General features: G+C 45.4%; 3 protein-coding genes across 6 annotated transcripts in view; 1 reads left to right on the top strand and 2 right to left on the bottom strand.

Annotated features, from left to right (window-relative positions):
- Positions 1-19755, bottom strand: part of LOC306837524 (uncharacterized protein) — a 61571-nt gene that overhangs the window by 21439 nt on the left and 20377 nt on the right. The window lies entirely within an intron of this gene.
- On the bottom strand, positions 3022-3787 carry LOC306837092 (uncharacterized protein). Of its 4 annotated transcripts, none has more exons than XM_079364574.1 (3): positions 3617-3787; positions 3213-3533; positions 3022-3087 (listed from the first exon to the last, which is right to left on the bottom strand). In XM_079364574.1, the coding sequence occupies exons 1-3, from the start codon at positions 3737-3739 to the stop codon at positions 3082-3084; spliced, it is 450 nt and encodes a 149-aa protein (XP_079220700.1). In that variant the 5' UTR covers positions 3740-3787; the 3' UTR covers positions 3022-3081. The 4 variants fall into 4 exon arrangements, with proteins under 4 accessions (XP_079220700.1, XP_079220701.1, XP_079220702.1 ...); XM_079364575.1 differs by having other exon boundaries at positions 3213-3404; XM_079364576.1 differs by having other exon boundaries at positions 3213-3401.
- Positions 4551-8607, top strand: LOC306837517 (cyclin-I-like). The gene is made up of 7 exons (XM_079365249.1): positions 4551-4682; positions 5329-5469; positions 6342-6470; positions 6617-6718; positions 7564-7729; positions 7847-8031; positions 8183-8607. Exons 1-7 carry the CDS (start codon positions 4566-4568, stop codon positions 8399-8401), a joined length of 1059 nt encoding a protein of 352 aa, XP_079221375.1. The 5' UTR covers positions 4551-4565; the 3' UTR covers positions 8402-8607.

Genomic DNA, 19755 nt, shown 5'->3' with positions numbered 1-19755 from the left:
TCCCTCGGGGCGAGGGATTCAGTAAGGGGGGGACAGTGTAACGGTTCATGTTGTAAAGTCAGTAGTTGATTATGTGTTTCGTGTGAACCACTCTATACGGGACAAATCGACCCTCTCGTATTTGTTCAAACAACAAAAGTTATTTTAATGACATTTACATAAAGTACTGACCCCTAAGCAGACAAACGTACAGTGTTCTCCTGTGACCGCTACATTCCTGTTTTTATTATTATTATAATTTATCTCTGGGTTGACAACAATTTAACAATTTTGTCCCTAAGTGACAAAATAACTTAGAAGTGTTTCAAACATCACCACAGTGTTAAACTAAAATATTCCTGAATTACTGAATAACAATGTAAAAGACTGTATTTAAATTAAGTTTAATGTTGTCATCAATGTTGTTTTCTCCAGGTAAGTGCACCATAGATGGTTATGAAATTATGGCTAATAACATCCACTGTGGAAAAACAGTCTATGGGAAAAACATTTATTTCATTGCACCACTGAACCATCGCGAGAGGATGCGGTACTCGCTTTTCAAAGTAGCTCGTGCCCAGCCTGGCATTTCATGCAGGTCTGTGTCTACTGCTCTGTGCGTCACGGCCTCATGCTGCTACAACTTGGAGCTGCGAAAGAAAAACAACACTTGGAGCTGCGATGACGTAATACTTGTAAGTATAACATTGACGTTGTATAAAATTGTTCTGCTCAATTACTAAAGTCACCTGTAAGATAAATAAAATACTACCTCTGTTTGTGAGCGCAGTTAAAACACTGACTGGCGGGGCTAACTCGACTGGGCAGTTTTGAGGTAAAATTAGCTGATTCTTTGGCACCAAAACACACACACGTAATGTAAATTGGCGCTGACTCTAAGCTAGCATTTTGTTATTCAGCGTGTTTGTTGCTAAAATCCTTATGTTCGGATTTTTCATGGGGCTTTGCTTTGCAATTGTGCAATAGGCGTTCTTGTGTGTACCGGCAAGCTAGCAAGAGAAGTCGACGTTTTTTTTCTACGTGTATTTCGCGCTTACAGCAGACGGGCATCATGTGAGTTTTCATGGCGAACTTAACTGAGCTTTTTTTCTAGTGCTTTGTCGGGGTAGTGCTTATTAGAGGAAATAATTAAATATCTGGTTTTGTGCCTCTGTAGGATTAGCTTTCGTTTTCACTGTAAAACACTATATTGTCCATTTTTTTCTCCATTAATTAAATTTGTATGGGAGGGAAAAAGTGCCATTTTCTCCAACATTAGTCCATGTTATTTGTCAGTTTAGTTTGCTAAAAATTTTTACTTGCGGGTTTTTGCAGCAAAACACTAGAGACAACGAGGGGCTACGTGCTGCATTGTAGAGTTCATAGAAATGAACCCCATTGTCTTCTCAGTAACTGGTTGTAAAAATACATTTACTGTGAAATCGTCATTCACTGCTCATATGTCCAGGAAACATAGAGCATGCTCCATTGAAAGCATAAGTGACATTCAGAAAAAACATTTCTCAGTCTTCTGTTGTCGGTGCACGTGAAGATGCTCCCCAGAGTCCAAACGAAACACCAATGAATGAAAACACTGATCTGCCACAGAACTTCAGTGAGACCTTTCTTAGGAATGTGTGTTTATTTGACTTAAAACTGCAAGGGCAGACATTCAAAAAGATGTTTTTAAATACGTAGAGCCTCAAAAAATACTGTTGGGAACTGTGACATTCGTCAGGTCACGGATAGCCTATACTGCGTTTCTGGAGGACAAAGTAGAGCTGAAGCTTCTTCATGTGCACCTAGGTGACATTTATTTACAAAATAACAAAACAAACAATTTTAAAAACAACATGTCTGGCAGCATGCCCCGCAGCACCTCACCCTAGCCTCCCCCTGGCAGAGTGAGTGTGCTGCTTTTATACCAGCTGGTCCTCGTTAGGCCGGAACCTTCTCTCTTCTTCTCTTTCCCCAGGGACTCTTTTGGCTGGAACACCTTTTATCCCTGGTAATGGACATAGCTCCATTACATTCCCTCCCCCCTCTTTTAGGGCCACGCACCTCTAACTTTCATGAACCCTAGAGAGAGAGTCAGCCACCGTATTGGACTTGCCCGCCTTGTAGAAGACAGTGAAGCTGTAAGGTTGTAGAGCCAGGTACCAACCAGCGATTCTAGTGTTGGAGTCTTTCATTTTGTGGAGCCACTGAAGCGCACGATGGTCAGTTTCCAAGCTGAAGTGTCGCCCCAACAAATAGTACCTCAATGACTCGATTGCCCACTTCATGGCCAAGCACTCTTTCTCCACGGTTGAATATCTGGTCTCTCTGTCAAGAAGTTTTCGGCTCAAAAAGGCAACAGGCCTCCTCTCTCCATCCACCTCCTGCAACAGAACTCCACCAAGGCCCACACCTGATGCATCCGTTTGCAGAATAAACGGTTGGTTGAAATCAGGGGTCTGCAGCACTGTGTATACATTTATGGCTTCCTTGAGATCCCTGAAAGCAAGGTCACATTGATCACTCCATTTTACCTTTCTTGGTGATACATCTTTGGTGAGATCGTGGAGAACAGCTGCACGATCTGAAAAGCGAGGAATGAATTTCCTGTACCAGCCCACCAGACCAATGAAACTCTTCACTTTCTTCTTTGTGGTTGGGATGGGGAAAGAATGGATTGCCTCCATTTTTCCCACCTGAGGTCTGAGCTTTCCATGGCCAATCACGAACCCGAGGTACTCCACTTCGCTCTGAGCCAGACAGCATTTCTGTGGGTTGATGGTTAGGCCAGCTGCTTTGATGCACTGCAGGACTCGTTGAAGATGATACATGTGTTCTTCCCAGGTTTGGCTGTAGATCACCACGTCGTCCAGATATGCAGCTGCAAACTCTGAAACATCTCTCAGCACATAGTCCATTAGCCTTTGAAACGTAGCGGGCGCCCCCTGGAGCCCAAATGGCATAACCCGAAATTGGTACATACCAAATGGAGTTTTGAATGCTGTCAGTTCACGGGCCTCAGATGCCAGTGCCACTTGCCAGTAGCCCTTGCTCAGGTCTAAGGTGGAGATGTATTCGGCTCGTCCCACTCGCTCCACCAGCTCATCAATCCTGGGCATGGGGTACAGGTCACACAATGACACAGCATTCAAGTAACGAAAGTCTATGCAAAATCTCAGTGAGCCATCTTTCTTTGGTACTAGAACCACTGGACTGCACCAGTCACTACTGGATACCTCAATTATACCGAGTTCAAGCATCAATTTGATCTCCTTCTTCAGCACCGACACCAGTCGCTCTGGGATTCTGTAGCTCTTCTGACGTGGTGGCGCCTCCACCTTCAGCCGGATGTTGTGCTGTACCAGGTCAGTGTAGCCCGGGGTGTCTTTGAAGAGCTCTGGGTCAATAAGTGGAGTCACCTCTTTCTGCTGAGAAATAGAAAGGTGTGATGTGTCGATCACAGATGACTCACCCAGGCTTCCCGGTATGAATTTCTCTGGCATGTCTTCATCCTGTACTGCCCGGATCAACAGTTGAGGGACAGCTTCCTGGCGAGACTGAAATTCTTTTAACAAGTTCACATGAAATGTCTGGTGCTTTTTGGTTCTGTCAGGCATAAACAGTTCATATGTGAGCTTACCCACTTTTCTGGTGATTTCATAGGGACCGTACCACTTGGAGAGGAGTTTGCTGTCAGATGTGGGGAGGAGTAGGAGAACCTTTTGGCCTGGTTTGAAGCTTCGCTCTCTGGCTTTACGATCATACCATGTTTTCTGGTTTTGTTGAGCTACCTTCATGCTCTCTTGTGCCAGTGCGGGTTCAAATCAGACCTGTGTCTGTTTTCCTGACACATCATTTTTTTCTCTTTCTCTTCCTGCCTGAGTTCGGTCTCTTATCTTGTGTGTCCTAGATCTATAATAAAGACATAAAAAGCCCAAAATAAATCTTTAAAGACGGGAAAAAAAGGGTAGTTAGACAAAGTGTGCTGCACTCCACAGACAGAAAGTTCATGTTTGTAGCTGTGGAGTGAAACGCTGTGAGACTATCAGGGCCCTGGACTCTGTGTGCTCCTGATAAAGACTCACTTCAGACTGAAGTTCATCACGGACGTCTTATACAGTTTAGACTGTCCTATGATTTAGTGATCCCGACCTACATCAGTGATAAAAACTGCTACCATGACTTTTTATTTTTCTGAACAGAAACACAGCACACAACATCAGGAAGATTAAACGATATCACTGAGATGAAAAAGTAAAGTAAGGGGATATGATGTAATGTTCAAAAACAATATGAAGGCAGCACATCTCAAGTTAAGGAGGACCAAACGCATCGACTGACTCGATCTTTTTGATTTATTTTAAATGCTTTTTTTAATTCCTGAGGGGGAAATTCTTGTTTGGTTTTTATCTGGTCCAATCACTTCTATCTGAAGCAGTTCCACTGCCCGCTTCCATCGCTGCAACACCTGTTGACCTGATAACTGCTCTCATATCTGGCAAACCCAGGGGCGTCCAAAACGGCCATGCTGAATGAAAATGTCTCTCAGCATCCCGACAACTGAATCACATTCAGCAGCTCAAGTGTTCATGGATCAGATCTGTGGTGTTAACCTGACTGTTTGTCTTCAGGCTCGTCCAAAGTACCTCCGCTGCATCGCCATCGCCGCCTTCTTCCTGGCTGCCAAGACCTGCGAGGAAGACGAGGTGAGCACGCACGCGCACACACACACACACACACACACACACACACACACACACACACACACACACACACACACACACACACACACACACACACACACACACACACACACACACACACACACACACACACACACACACACACACACACACACACACACACACACACACACACACACACACACACATCAGAAAGTAGAGCTTCGTGTAAGCCGCATGTTTGATACAAAGCCTCGGATGAGAGGTGAACTGCTCTGATCAGCAGTTTTTGTTGAGTAAATTTCACACACAGGAATCGAGTGATCCATTGAAGCTTCACAAACACCTGAGAGATATGTCGCAGTTAAAAACACCTAAATCTGGTACAGACACATTTGTTTTGACTGCAGCAACAGCTGAAAGCCAATGACAGTGCACGACACAGAGAGAGGGAAATATCGAGGGGAGGAGCGTAAAAAATGAACTGATTTTCTTTTCTTATTCATACTTTTTAAAACTTCAAATCGAAGCACAAAACAGCTTGGATCAGTCGCTCTTTCAAGTGTTTCTGGTTATTTTAGATCACAGAGGATCAATCATGTGACGTTAACTGAATTCTCACTGTGTGTGTGTGTGTGTGTGTGTGTGTGTGTGTGTGTGTGTGTGTCAGTGTGTGCCCTCTCTGAAGGAGCTGGTTGACTCCAGCAGCTGTGGCTGCTCCTCTGCAGAGATCCTGAGGATGGAGCGTCTCATCCTGGACAAACTGAACTGGGATCTGCACACCGCCACAGCACTGGACTTCCTGCACATTGTACGTCTTTTACACACACACACACACACACACACACACACACACACACATATATGCAACCTTCACTGTGTCTCATATTATCTGATATTATTCTCTAGCTTTCTCTTGTTTGTGTTTGAGCCTTATTCATTCAGTGCAGCATGTGCCACCTGGTGTTAAAGAGATGTTACTGCACCTGACTTTGTACTTCTCTCTGCATGATATTTTGTTTGTTATTAAAGGAGCTCCCCTCCAGAATAAGCAATGAGTGGAACGATGTCATGTTCAGGAGTCGAATGTAAATCAGTTAATTTTCAGACAGTTGTAGCTTCTTTTTGGGATTTCAGCCTTTCCTTAGACGTTCTCAACACGTCTGCCTTTTTCCCTGCTATTATCATGAGCAACTACCATAAAATTCCCTCCATCGAACACACCTTTTTTTTTTTTTTTCCATTTAAAAAGTTGACTACACATAGACTGGTGTGATCAATAAGCCAGAATAAACCGCTGACACAAGCAGCACCATGACTGGAAGTGCAGAAGCAGCCACCATCACCCTCCTCATGTGTATGGAAATGTTGAGCTGTGCTGGGACACGACACAGATCAGACTGGCAGCTTCTCTCCCTCATCAGGTCGTAGTCATGCGTTTAAAGAAGCGGTGATATACAGTTCAGTAAAGAGAGCTCGTGGAGCGCTCTGTTCACTGAAAGAGTCCTCGAAGTCAACGAGTGACCAGTGGAGGTGAAGTGCAATCTTAACACAATGAGACACGAGCTCAAACACAGCATGCGACTCAGTAATGGATTCATGGCAGCACATGTCCAGCCCCAAACGTTCAGACTGTATGAAATAGACTCAGTACCTTGTAGTAATGGCTTTTCTTCCTCACAGTTCCATGCGATGGTGTTGTCGTGTCGTTCTGGGTTTTTGGACTCCATGTTGGGACTGAACCGCTCTCAGCACCTGTCCATGCTCACTCGACGGCTCTACCAGTGTCTGTCTGACCACACTCTCGTACAGGTACACACACACACACACACACACATACACACCTTCACTTCATCCCTGTGGAAATCTCTGCTCTGCTGCTGTCAACTAAAAGCAAAGCTGCTTTTTTTCCACCTGCCTGAAAACTGACCAAGTTTGACCCTCATGTGCTCCCGTAGCTGAGAGGATCCATGCTGGCCTTGGCCCTCATCACTCTGGAGCTGGAGACCTGCTGTCCTGACTGGCTGGCTCTCACCATCGAGCTGCTGAAGAAGGCACAGGTACCCAAGTCAATCTGCAAGTGTTCCGTTTGGATCAGCAGCAGCACAGAAGGCTCAAAGAAAGATCAAGAAAAGACGTCAACTTGAAAATAAAATCTTAAAAAAAAACTTCAGAAACTTGTAAAGGAAACTAAAGGGGGTCATGTTGCACGCCCCATGTAAAGAGGCTGTAGTCCTCATTGGGTTTGAATCTGACCTCTGCCCCTTCTTGCATGTCGTCCTCCGCTCTCTCTCTCCTCCCGACGTTTCCTGTCTCTTCAGCTGTCCAAAACCAACAGCACACTGAGCTTCAAAATCTCTTTTTACTCCGCTTTAACTCATCCGCTCAGGTAAACGTATTTAGTACGAGTCGCTGAATGAGAAGACTAATGCAGTGCGGGGTCAGCCCAGCAGAGGGCGCTAAACAGGCAGTCGAAGTGATTCAGAGTCAGAACAGAGGAGGTCATATTTACACAGCGCTTGAACAAACTGAAACTACAAAGAGTTTGTTTTTTTTCGGTGATCTCTCCTGTGTTTGCCTTCCCTGCTCCTTCTTTAGATCCAAAAGTCAATAAATGATACTTGCATATTTGTCCTCAAGCTGTTTGTCATCTTGGGGAGATGAATGTTTGCTGTTTATTGTACACAGGAAGGTCAGGAGAGCTGACATCGTGGTTGTTGATCTTAACAACGAGACTCATCATTTCAGTGATTGTTGATTCTTCAGTTTATCTCTTTGAGCTTTAATTTAGAGCACGCTGATTTAGATATGAATCCACCAGCTTCTCTGGATGAGCATAAAAACCAAAACTTTTTATCTGAATAAGTCTCGTCTGTTATCCCTCCCTCCTCTTCTTGTCTCTCAGATCGACAGCTCCGAGTTGATTCGAAGCCGAGAGCTGGTGGCTCGTAGTCTGTCCACACTTAAGGCTTCCCTGCCTCCCAACACTGTCTACATCTACCAACCCCTGCAGAGCCCGACCAGCCTGCAGCCTCCGGACCAGGACCCCACACTCCGCTGCTGCACACTGGGTATGTTAAAGGGACGCTGCCCGATGTTTTCCACATCAAAGTCTAGTCCCAGGTGTGAACATGTGTGTGTCTGGAGTCGGTCCTTTAACTATTCAAGCATTTCTGTATCTTCTCCAGGGATCAGAAACTCCACCGCCGAGTCTTCTAGGGACCACGCCGTCATCATTGCTGCTCCACAGGAGCAAATAACACCTGGCTCCTCCACTGACATCCCAGAGCTGCTCTCTCCACCCAAAAACTTCCACCAACTTAACCACCTGCAGAAGGTCACACTGCGCTGCAAATCCTCCTCCAAACGCAAGGTACCACCATCTCTCTCTTTCTCTCTTCCACACTTGCAGACTGCAATACCTCAAGTGTCCACTTGAGGCTTGATGCAAAAAGCCGATAAATTGTCCCCATTTAAGTCCCATCTTCAAAAGCCTGTCGCTACATAACCGTCTGTGTGTCCAGGTGGAGGAGATGGAGGTAGATGAGTTCTTCGACGGCATCAAACGACTCTACAACGAAGACGTTACTTCCACAGCCGTCCAGGAGGGGGCGACACCTGCAGCGGGGGCGCCAGCAACAGAAGGAGGAGGAGGAGGTCTGGGTGTCTGCAGTGTCCTGTTATCCAGACAGGAAGGCAGCCGTTCCCCCTGCCCGCCTCTGCAGCCAGTCAGTGCCTCCTAGAGACCAAACAGGAACCAAAACCGCCTTCACGCGCTCGCCATCTTTATTTTTCAAATTCAAGTCCACAAATGAGGCAGCAGCGATGGGCAACTGCCCCAGCAACAATGAAAGAGACGACTTGTACTCAAGGTTCTCATTTGCATTAAAGCAATATAAAGGCAGCTCCTGTGGAAAGGTTGCTCATCAGAGAAAAGCGTGGCACGCCAAGAGAACGTTCACGTTGGTCACACAAAGTGGACGCTGATAAAGACGGTTTCAGTGGTGAAGACGGTTTTGGTTTCAGTACAAACGACCCCGAGCTGCTCAGTCGTCCCGAGGTCAGCCGCCATCGTCCCCTCAGCCGGGAAAAACAGAGCCCAAAAAAAGTTTAAACATTTAAAAACTAAAAAACGTGCTGCTGCTACTATCTTAATAATTCTATTTGTTCAACACAAAAACAATATTACAAAAATGTAAAAAAAAAACAAAAAAAATTACACATATCAAGAAAACCTAGAACTAATGTCTTGAATCCCCGTGTCTCACTCTGTCAATGTTCGTCAACTTATATTTGTTTTTCACATCTTCATCTTTCCATTTTCATATTTCTGTTTTTATTCCGACTTCTTCTCTTTCCTCCCTCCCTCTGCATGTCGTCATCTCTGTAGCCTCTGCTTAGAGTGGAAATCACATGTATGAATGTTGCTCAGTAGACGATTATCTGTCATATTCACCCAGATAGAAAAATGTTTGTTTGTTTCGAGTGAAGTGTGATTTGATTGTTAATAAGATGCTAATATAAAGATCCCTCCTCTGATGTTCCTCTTCCCCCTCTCAGCGTGTGGTGACGCCTCGTCTGAATCAAACGTTCTCAGCTTGTTTTATTCCTTCTGCAGAAGTCTTGACTTCAACGTGCTGATTTATGGTTTGTTAAGAAGCCAAACAAACAAACTCCTTAGTTACTTAATCAGCTCTTAATACGCTGAGTTAATCTTTATAGTCTGTTACTGTTTACCTAAAAAAAGGGGGGGTCGACAATCCTGCAGGACCTCCAGTACTTTTGGTCCAATCAGGGCCTTCTACTCCTGCTTTAACATCCAGGTTTGACTGAAGAACAGCACTCTGCTAAAGATCAGACGTCACTCAGAGTCGTGGTATTTAAATGTAATAGAACAACCTCGAGTGAATTGAAATATTCTAAGCTGAGAAACAGAAATGTGACGAGTGACGATCTTCACTTTGACGTTTAAATACTTAGCTGACAACGCCCTCTGTTTCCATCTCTTGAAGTTCTGTTGAATATCTATTTTTTGTTCCTGTAAAAAGCTCTGTTGATCCTGCTGGGGGAGGTTCTGGTGGCTGCTCCGGGTCCCTGAATGCACCACGGCACCAATGAATAAAGAGATAAGAGATTAAAACTGGCTGAGAATCATGTCTTCATTTTATCTCTCAAAACATTTAATGTTAGATGAACAGATAATTGTTGTCTCGCTGTAAGTGGATTGACATTAAAAGAGCTGATGTGTCCAGGGGTGACAAACAAACATGCAGGTAGAGAGTCAGAAAAATAGAATGAAGTTACACAAAGTCCAGAGTAGGTCAAATGGATTTTAAGACCCAGAGAGGAGTGGTGATGAAACAATTCTCTGTTCGCTGTTTAGCAGTGAAAAGCCATTTCATCTACAGCCCTGTCCATCCATTCACTTTTCTAGACTACATCTAACCCACAACCTGTGTACCTACCTACCTACCAACCATTGTGGAAGTGGTGAGTAGACAAGCATTGGATCACAGGTGTCAAACTCCAGTCCTGGAGGGCCGGCTTCCTCAGACTTTTAGATGTCTCCCTGCTCTAACACACCTGCTTTAAACCAATGTGTTGTCATCAAGCTCTGCAGAAGCCTGATAACGAGTCACTCATTGGATTCAGCTGCGTCCGAGCAGGGAGAAATCTAACAGTCTGAGGAAGCCGGCCCTCCAGGACTGGAGTTTGACTCCCCTGCATTAGATGGACAAATGGGAAACGTGTAGCCTTAAAACTTATCTCTGAAGTCCAACAAACGAATGAAGTGGGGTCAGCTTGAATATTTCATGTCCATCTCAAGTACAGCTCTGTATATGATAGATAGGTGGGGAGCTTGGTAGTGTATGCAGATAGATTTAGTAAGATAGGGAGTGAACACCTAAAGGTGCATTAGTGTGCTAACACACAATAACAGACCGAACATCAACAGACCTTTCCAAATCTTTTGTTATCTATGCATTGGCACACCTGGCTCCAACCACCTGGAGCCTTGGCTTTATAACCAGCATGAAACCAGGACTCCACCTAGTGTTACATTTCTGAATTACATACAAAATACTCTGAATTTCCCTCGGGATCAATAAAGTATCTATCTATCTATCTATCTATCTATCTATCTATCTATCTATCTATCTACTCAAAGCAAACAGAGATTTCTCAAACCGAGATAAATGAACAAGTAAAGCCCAATTAGCTCCAAACGGTATTATCTATCTCTGTAAATATCTATTTAGTCTATGTTTCTATAGGCTATATGTTGGTTTGCATATTTTGTCCGTGTGCTTCCGTGCGCGTGTATCTGTGCTTACACGTGTATATGGTTGGATGGTCGGATTCGTCCGTGCGCGCGCGCAGACACACACGCACACGCTGCACGCTGTGTTGGTGTCCGATGGACGGACGAATCCAACCACCCAACCAGCCCTTTGTGTTTGGGTGCGCGTGCGTGCGTGCGTGCGTCTGTCCGTTTACACACACACACACACACACGCTGCAGGCTGCAGGTTATGTTGGTGTCAGACAGATGGACCACTCGGACCATCCAACCAACAAGCCCTGTGTGTGTTAGGGTGTGCGTGCGGGTGTGTGTTTGTGCAGGCTGGTTGGTCTGACGGTCGGATTCATCTGTCCGTCACACCAACGTAGTCTGCAGCCTGCAGCGTGTGTGTGTACGCTCCAGGCTGCAGGCTATGTTGGTGTCAGACGGACGAACCACTTCGACCATCCAACCAACTAGCCCTCCTATCTAAAGTGCATGTTTTGATGATTGTGGGGGGAAACCCACGCCTCAAGGGAAGAACATGCAAACTCCCCACAGAGGCCCCGACCCCCCTGGAACACAAGGTCCCAGAGAGTTCGTAAGTGTTTGCAGGCTGGTTGGTCGGATTCGTCCGTCGATCGGACACCAACATAGTGTGCAGGCAGCCTGCACCCAGCACGCACACACACATGCTGGAGGCTGCACTATGTTGGTGTCAGAGGGACGAACCACTTGGACCATCCAACCAACTCGCCCTCCTATCTAAAGTGCATGTTTTGATGATTGTGGGAGGAAGCCGGATTACCCGTGAACCCACACCTCAAGGGAAGAACATGCAAACTCCCCATAGAGGCCCCCCTGGAACACAAGGCCCCAGAGAGTTCTTTTAAATTTTTGGTTTGAAAGAGCCTCTACTTATAACCTCGGTTGGCTTGTTCTGTGACGTCAAGAGTCACGTCATTAATCAGCCTGCAGAAAGCCTCTGTACAGTCTCAACACGTTGTGACGTCACGCTCCGGCTCCAGTATGGTCTAAAACCGATGGGAGGTGGTGCACACATAAAGGTGCTCCTAAGTTGTGACATCACTAAAGCAGTCCACATTTCAATGCTTTAATGAGCCAAACTTAAAGAAAGCTTGTGGTGAACGATCAGCTACTTAGAGGAGCTTACCCATATTATAGAAGATTATTATTAATACTGTGAGCCATATCGATAAGTGAGATGCTATTATTTGACGGCATCTTATAATGATGTGTCTGAACCTAATGATGTTTCTCACAGACTGGGAGGGGCTAAGAGAGTTTAGTGCAAATCAAATAAATGTCTTTAAAATAATAAACAACAACATAACATCAAACACGACTGCAAGATGTGCTCCAAATTATTTAGACTGGCTGTGAATCATATTTTGTTGAGCATGAATGGGTGACCTGTGTATAGTCACTGAACTATTTCACAGTGAGGGCAATAAACTGATGAAGTAAACAAACAAAGTATAGATAATAAATACATGTGTAACCTCCTGCCTGATAAGAGGGGGACACGTTCTGTCCTTAACAATGTCCGAACATCAACAGAACTTTCCATATCTTTCATTATTCATACATTGGCACACCTGGCTCCACCTAGTGTTACATTTCTGAATTACAAACAAAATATTCAAAGCAAACAGATTTCTCAAACCGAGATAAATGAACAAGTAAAGCCCAATTAGCTCCAAACAGTATTATCTATCTATCTCTGTAAATATCTCTTTAGCCTATGTTTCTATAGGCTATATGTTGGTTTGCATATTTTGTACCTGTGCTTCCGTGCGCGTGTATCTGTGCTTACACGTACAGCTATTTGGTTGGATGGTCGGATTCGTCCGTGCGCGCGCGCGCACACACACACACACGCACGCACACACACACGCACACGCTGCACTCTATGTTGGTGTCCGATAGACGGACGAATCCAACCACCCAACCAGCTCTGTGTGTTTGGGTGCACGTGTGTGTTTCGTCTGGTTGGTTACATGGTCGGATTCGTTTGTCCGCCTACACACACAAGCTGCAGGCTGCAAGTTATGTTGGTGTCAGACAGATGGACCACTCGGACCATCCAACCAACAAGCCCTGTGTGTGTGTTTGTGCAGGCTGGTTGGTCTGACGGTCGGATTCATCTGTCCGTCGCACACCAACATAGCCTGCAGCCTGCAGCGTGTGTGTAGGCTCCAGGCTGCAGGTTATGTTGGTGTCAGAGGGACGAACTACTCCGACCATCCAACCAACTAGCCCTCCTATCTAAAGTGCATGTTTTGATGATTGTGGGAGGAAACCCACGCCTCAAGGGAAGAACATGCAAACTCCCCATAGAGGCCCTGACCCCCTGCAACTCAAGGCCCCAGAGAGTTCTTTTTAATTTTTGGTTTGAAAGAGCCTCTACTTATAACCTCGGTTGGCTCGTTCTGTGACGTCAAGAGTCACGTCATTAATTAGCTGCGCGTGCAGAAAGCCTCTGTACAGTCTAAACACGTTGTGACGTCACGCTCCGGCTCCAATATGGTCTAAAACCGATGGGAGGTGGTGAAGTAAACAAACAAAGTATAGAGAATAAATACATGTGTAACCTCCTGCCTGATAAGAGGGGGACACGTTCTGTCCTTAACAATGTCCGAACATCAACAGAACTTTCCATATCTTTCATTATTCATACATTGGCACACCTGGCTCCACCTATAGTGTTACATTTCTGAATTACAAACAAAATATTCAAAGCAAACAGATTTCTCAAACCGAGATAAATGAACAAGTAAAGCCCAATTAGCTCCAAACAGTATTATCTATCTATCTCTGTAAATATCTCTTTAGTCTATGTTTCTATAGGCTATATGTTGGTTTGCATATTTTGCCCATGTGCTTGCGTGCGCGTGTATCTGTGCTTACACGTGTATTTGGTTGGATGGTCGGATTCGTCCGTGCGCGCGCGCAGACACGCACACGCTGCACGCTGTGTTGGACTGCGGTCAACGACAGATGAACGAATCCAACCATCCAACCAGACATGCGTGAAGTTGGCCCCCCACCCCACGCAAAACTTCGGGGTCAGGTACCTGATTTTTGTCGTCTCCTTGGTTTGACTTGTCAGTTAACAGGTGGACGGAACAGGACGGGCTTTCTTGTAGTCGTCATGCAATGATGGAAATAAAACTGTTTTAATAACAATAATAATATTAAAATAAAGATACGGTGAAAAACCAATTCAGTATACATAAATAATTATTTTTTTAAAAATAAATAAAATATAAATAGAACTACAAAAGGTTTTGAACTCACAGTGACAAAAATAAAATAAAAAAGCTGGGGAAAAAACTTTGAATAAGAAATGATGAGTTAAAAAATTAAAATGACGTGATGAAACAAAAAATAAATATACGGAATTTATTATTAATGTATAAAAGAATAAAAGGAAACTAAAATAGTCAATAAAAGGATAAACTCAAACGGAAATCAAAGTGTGCCAATGTCACTACTTGTACGAATTCTTTTCTGACTTAAGGGGGTTCTGGTCCTCAACTGGTGAGTGGGGCCCGAAAGTGGCTCATGACCATGGACTGTAAAATGACCCATGAGTGGATGGCAGGAATGTCCATATCGCGAGTGGCTCCTGTTTTCTTTCATTAACGAGTTAATTTCTTGAGGAAAAAAACCCAGATTTGACTTAATGCATGAAAGCCGGAGTGTCAACCCAGAGATAAATTATAATAATAATAAAAACAGGAATGTAGCGGTCACAGGAGAACACTGTACGTTTGTCTGCTTAGGGGTCAGTACTTTATGTAAATGTCATTAAAATAACTTTTGTTGTTTGAACAAATACGAGAGGGTCGATTTGTCCCGTAGAGAGTGGTTCACACGAAACACATAATCAACTACTGACTTTACAACATGAACCGTTACACTGTCCCCCCCCCTTACTGAATCCCTCGCCCCGAGGGATCACAAACAAAGTCCCTGAGGCGACCCGGGGGCCTTTTCCGTCTCCAGGGCCGAGTCGTCACCCCTGGCTATGCGCTGGGTCTCCGCCAGTGTAACAGGGACATGGCAGAAGTTGTCCCGAGTGAGTCCAGCCCACCACCCTTGCAGACTCAATGGTGTCATCTGCTTTTGGAGGGAGTGGAGCCAGGTTCCCCCGTCTGTGTTGCTGGGCTCCGCCGTCCGTACACGGGGCAATGCGGGACACAGGGGCAAGGGTCTGCATCGTCCCGTCTACGCAGACCCTGGGCCGTTTCCCTGATCATCAGCCCGCCTAGGGCACCTCACGCTGATGTGGCCAACCTGGATTCACTTGAACCGCAGATCTCACAGCAGGTCCACCGCCATTGTGGTCACATCCTGCGGGCCCTCCAATAATCTCCCTCTCCAACGCCAGCTCCAGCGCCTCCTGCAGAGTGCGGGGGTGCGCCAGCTGGGTCTGAACACGCAGCTCCCTGGGTGTTATGGCACGAACACCACCGCACCACCTCCGCACCACCCAGCCAGCCCTTTGGGTTTGGGTGCGCGTGCGTGCGTGTGCATGCTGCTATGTTGGTGTCAGACGGATGGACCACTCGGACCATCCAACCAACTCGCCCTCCTATCTAAAGTGCATGTTTTGATGATTGTGGGAGGAAGCCGGATTACCCGTGAACCCACACCTCAAGGGAAGAACATGCAAACTCCCCATAGAGGCCCCCCTGGAACACAAGGCCCCAGAGAGTTCTTTTAAATTTTTGGTTTGAAAGAGCCTCTACTTATAACCTCGGTTGGCTTGTTCTGTGACGTCAAGAGTCACGTCATTAATCAGCCTACAGAAAGCCTCTGTACAGTCTCAACACGTTGTGACGTCACGCTCCGGCTCCAGTATGGTCTAAAACCGATGGGAGGTGGTGCACACATAAAGGTGCTCCTAAGTTGTGACATCACTAAAGCAGTCCACATTTCAATGCTTTAATGAGCCAAACTTAAAGAAAGCTTGTGGTGAACGATCAGCTACTTAGAGGAGCTTACCCATATTATAGAAGATTATTATTAATACTGTGAGCCATATCGATAAGTGAGATGCTATTATTTGACGGCATCTTATAATGATGTGTCTGAACCTAATGATGTTTCTCACAGACTGGGAGGGGCTAAGAGAGTTTAGTGCAAATCAAATAAATGTCTTTAAAATAATAAACAACAACATAACATCAAACACGACTGCAAGATGTGCTCCAAATTATTTAGACTGGCTGTGAATCATATTTTGTTGAGCATGAATGGGTGACCTGTGTATAGTCACTGAACTATTTCACAGTGAGGGCAATAAACTGATGAAGTAAACAAACAAAGTATAGAGAATAAATACATGTGTAACCTCCTGCCTGATAAGAGGGGGACACGTTCTGTCCTTAACAATGTCCGAACATCAACAGAACTTTCCATATCTTTCATTATTCATACATTGGCACACCTGGCTCCACCTAGTGTTACATTTCTGAATTACAAACAAAAATTCAAAGCAAACAGATTTCTCAAACCGAGATAAATGAACAAGTAAAGCCCAATTAGCTCCAAACAGTATTATCTATCTATCTGTAAATATCTCTTTAGCCTATGTTTCTATAGGCTATATGTTGGTTTGCATATTTTGTACCTGTGCTTCCGTGCGCGTGTATCTGTGCTTACACGTACAGCTATTTGGTTGGATGGTCGGATTCGTCCGTGCGCGCGCACACACACACACACACGCACACGCTGCACTCTATGTTGGTGTCCGATAGACGGACGAATCCAACCACCCAACCAGCCCTGTGTGTTTGGGTGCGCGTGTGTGTTTCGTCTGGTTGGTTACATGGTCGGATTCGTTTGTCCGCCTACACACACAAGCTGCAGGCTGCAAGTTATGTTGGTGTCAGACAGATGGACCACTCGGACCATCCAACCAACAAGCCCTGTGTGTGTGTTTGTGCAGGCTGGTTGGTCTGACGGTCGGATTCATCTGTCCGTCGCACACCAACATAGCCTGCAGCCTGCAGCGTGTGTGTAGGCTCCAGGCTGCAGGTTATGTTGGTGTCAGAGGGACGAACTACTCCGACCATCCAACCAACTAGCCCTCCTATCTAAAGTGCATGTTTTGATGATTGTGGGAGGAAACCCACGCCTCAAGGGAAGAACATGCAAACTCCCCATAGAGGCCCTGACCCCCTGCAACTCAAGGCCCCAGAGAGTTCTTTTTAATTTTTGGTTTGAAAGAGCCTCTACTTATAACCTCGGTTGGCTCGTTCTGTGACGTCAAGAGTCACGTCATTAATTAGCTGCGCGTGCAGAAAGCCTCTGTACAGTCTAAACACGTTGTGACGTCACGCTCCGGCTCCAATATGGTCTAAAACCGATGGGAGGTGGTGAAGTAAACAAACAAAGTATAGAGAATAAATACATGTGTAACCTCCTGCCTGATAAGAGGGGGACACGTTCTGTCCTTAACAATGTCCGAACATCAACAGAACTTTCCATATCTTTCATTATTCATACTGTTGAGATTTGTGCTCTAATTTCATTTTGTGTTGAGATTATGCCCCTGTCTGTATTTGTTTTTCTATTTTGATTTCCCATGTGTTGTCATGTGACCTAACCTGTGTAATTAGTGACCCTACAGGTGAACTTAATAAAAGTGCGTGTGCCCGCAATGCGGATGTTCACAGCAAAGAGAAGTTCATGTGTGTTTGTGTCTTCGTTTGAACGCTGCGTAAAAAGTTGTTCTGCTAACAGGTTATGGGCCCAAATCTCATAACGCACAGTGAGATTTACTTGTCGGGTGAGAGTCGCGACGTTTACAGCGTGCACCTGAATTCTGTGTGAACCTGCAACATGAGCAGAAAGTAGCCGCTGGGCGAGACTCGTTGTTGACGGTGACGAGAGAAATTATGAACTGTGGGAAACGACATTTTTGGGTCACTTTTGTCTACAAGGCTTGAAGGACACAATCCTAAAAGAGCCCATCGCCGATGATGTGGAGGAGGAGGGGAAAAATGCCGAGGCTTACGCGGAGCTCATTCAGTTCCTGGATGATAAGAGCCTGTCGCTTATAATGAGAGAAGCAGCAGATGATGGCCGCGCAGCGCTAAAGATTCTCCGAGAGTACTACGATGGAAAAGGAAAACCAAGGATTATTAACCTGTATACCGAGTTAACCTCTTTGCAAAAATCACCAAATGAGAGCGTCACCGAATATATAATCAGAGCAGAGACTGCAATCACTGCCCTCAGAAAAGCAGATGAACAATTAAGTGATGGCCTTCTGATAGCGATGGTTTTAAAGGGGCTACCAGAGACTTTTAAACCCTTTGCAATCCACATAACCCAGACTGACGATCAGTTCACTTTTGCTGAATTTAAGACGAAGCTGAGAAGTTTTGAGGACAATGAAACCATGCGCGCAACAGCTTTTGAGGACAATGTGATGAAGGCAAGAGCGCATTATGAATCAAAGCATGATCGAGAGGGAGCGAGTGGACGTAATACGGACATTGTGTGTTACAAATGCGGCAACAGAGGCCACATAGCCAGAAACTGTGTGCGCAAACAGTGGTGCCATCAATGTAAAAGTAACACTCACAACAGTGCAAGTTGTAGACGGAGGAAACAGCGGGACAAAGCACAGTGAGTTTCAGAGAAGACTGGGTGTAAGGAGTTCGCCTTCCAGATAAGTGACAAAGACGCGGAGAAGCAGGTGCCTGGTGTGAGAAGAGGGCTGATGGTCGATGCAGGTGCCACGTCACACATTGTCACAGACATTGCAAACTTCAAAAAGTTTGATGAAAGTTTCCAGGCTGGTACCCACTGTGTGGAACTGGCTGACGGATCCAGGTGCAATGGAGTGGCCAAACGCAGGGGTGACGCGGAGGTGTGGCTACTCGACAGCAAGGGACAATCATTCCGAACAATGCTGAAGGGTGCCCTGTACATTCCTACATACCCTCAAGATATCTTCTCCGTGAAGGCTGCTACTTCAAATGGAGCTACTGTGATTTTCAGCGAGAAGAGAAACGTCCTGCTACATAAAGACGGTACCAAATTCCCCATACATGTGCACAACAAACTTTATTATCTACACACAACAGAAAATGACTGTAATGACAAATGCAAGAAAAGCTTAGATCTGCAGGGCTGGCATGAGATTTTCGGACATTGTAATTTTGCAGATTTAAGGAGAATGTGTGATGTTGTTGATGGGATGGTCATTGATAAAAAGGGAGGCATACCTACCCCTAGTTGTGAGGTCTGCATACAGGGGAAATTTGTGCAAACCAGAAACAGAAATCTAGATCGAAGGGCCAAAGCGCCACTTGACATGGTTCATACTGATTTAGCCGGCCCCATAGATCCAATGTCTCTAGATGGTCACAGATACGCATTATCTTTTACAGATGATTATTCTAGTGCGGTATTTGTTTATTTTCTGAAAAAAAAAAGAGTGACACCGTGCAAGCTACTGAAAAGTTCATAGCTGATATGGCCCCTTATGGGACAATAAAATCGATGCGATCTGACAACGGGACTGAGTACACGGGCAGAGAGTTTCGGACATTGCTGAGCGAGAAAGGTATCCGGCATGAAACCTCGGCCCCATATTCCCCGCACCAAAACGGCACAGCCGAACGCAGTTGGCGAACACTGTTTGATATGGCCAGGTGTATGCTCATCGAGAGCGAGCTACCAAAATATTTGTGGACATATGCTGTCCAGACCGCGGCAGTCGTAAGGAATAGGTGTTTTAACAAGCGCACTAAACAGACACCTTATTAC

This window comes from Symphodus melops (genome assembly GCF_947650265.1).
Source record: "Symphodus melops genome assembly, chromosome: 16".
Taxonomy (NCBI): domain Eukaryota; kingdom Metazoa; phylum Chordata; class Actinopteri; order Labriformes; family Labridae; genus Symphodus; species Symphodus melops.
This window is presented reverse-complemented; position numbering and strand designations above follow the sequence as displayed.

Bases quoted from the DNA above. Each gene is read 5' to 3' on its own strand.
- LOC306837517 (XM_079365249.1), top strand. From the start codon at position 4,566: ATGGATCAGATCTGTGGTGTTAACCTGACTGTTTGTCTTCAGGCTCGT. The intron at 4,683-5,328 runs GTGAGCACGCAC...TGTGTGTGTCAG, and splicing joins AGACCTGCGAGGAAGACGAG to TGTGTGCCCTCTCTGAAGGA. The intron at 7,730-7,846 runs GTATGTTAAAGG...TATCTTCTCCAG, and splicing joins ACTCCGCTGCTGCACACTGG to GGATCAGAAACTCCACCGCC.
- LOC306837092 (XM_079364573.1), bottom strand. From the start codon at position 3,773: ATGAAGGTAGCTCAACAAAACCAGAAAACATGGTATGATCGTAAAGCC.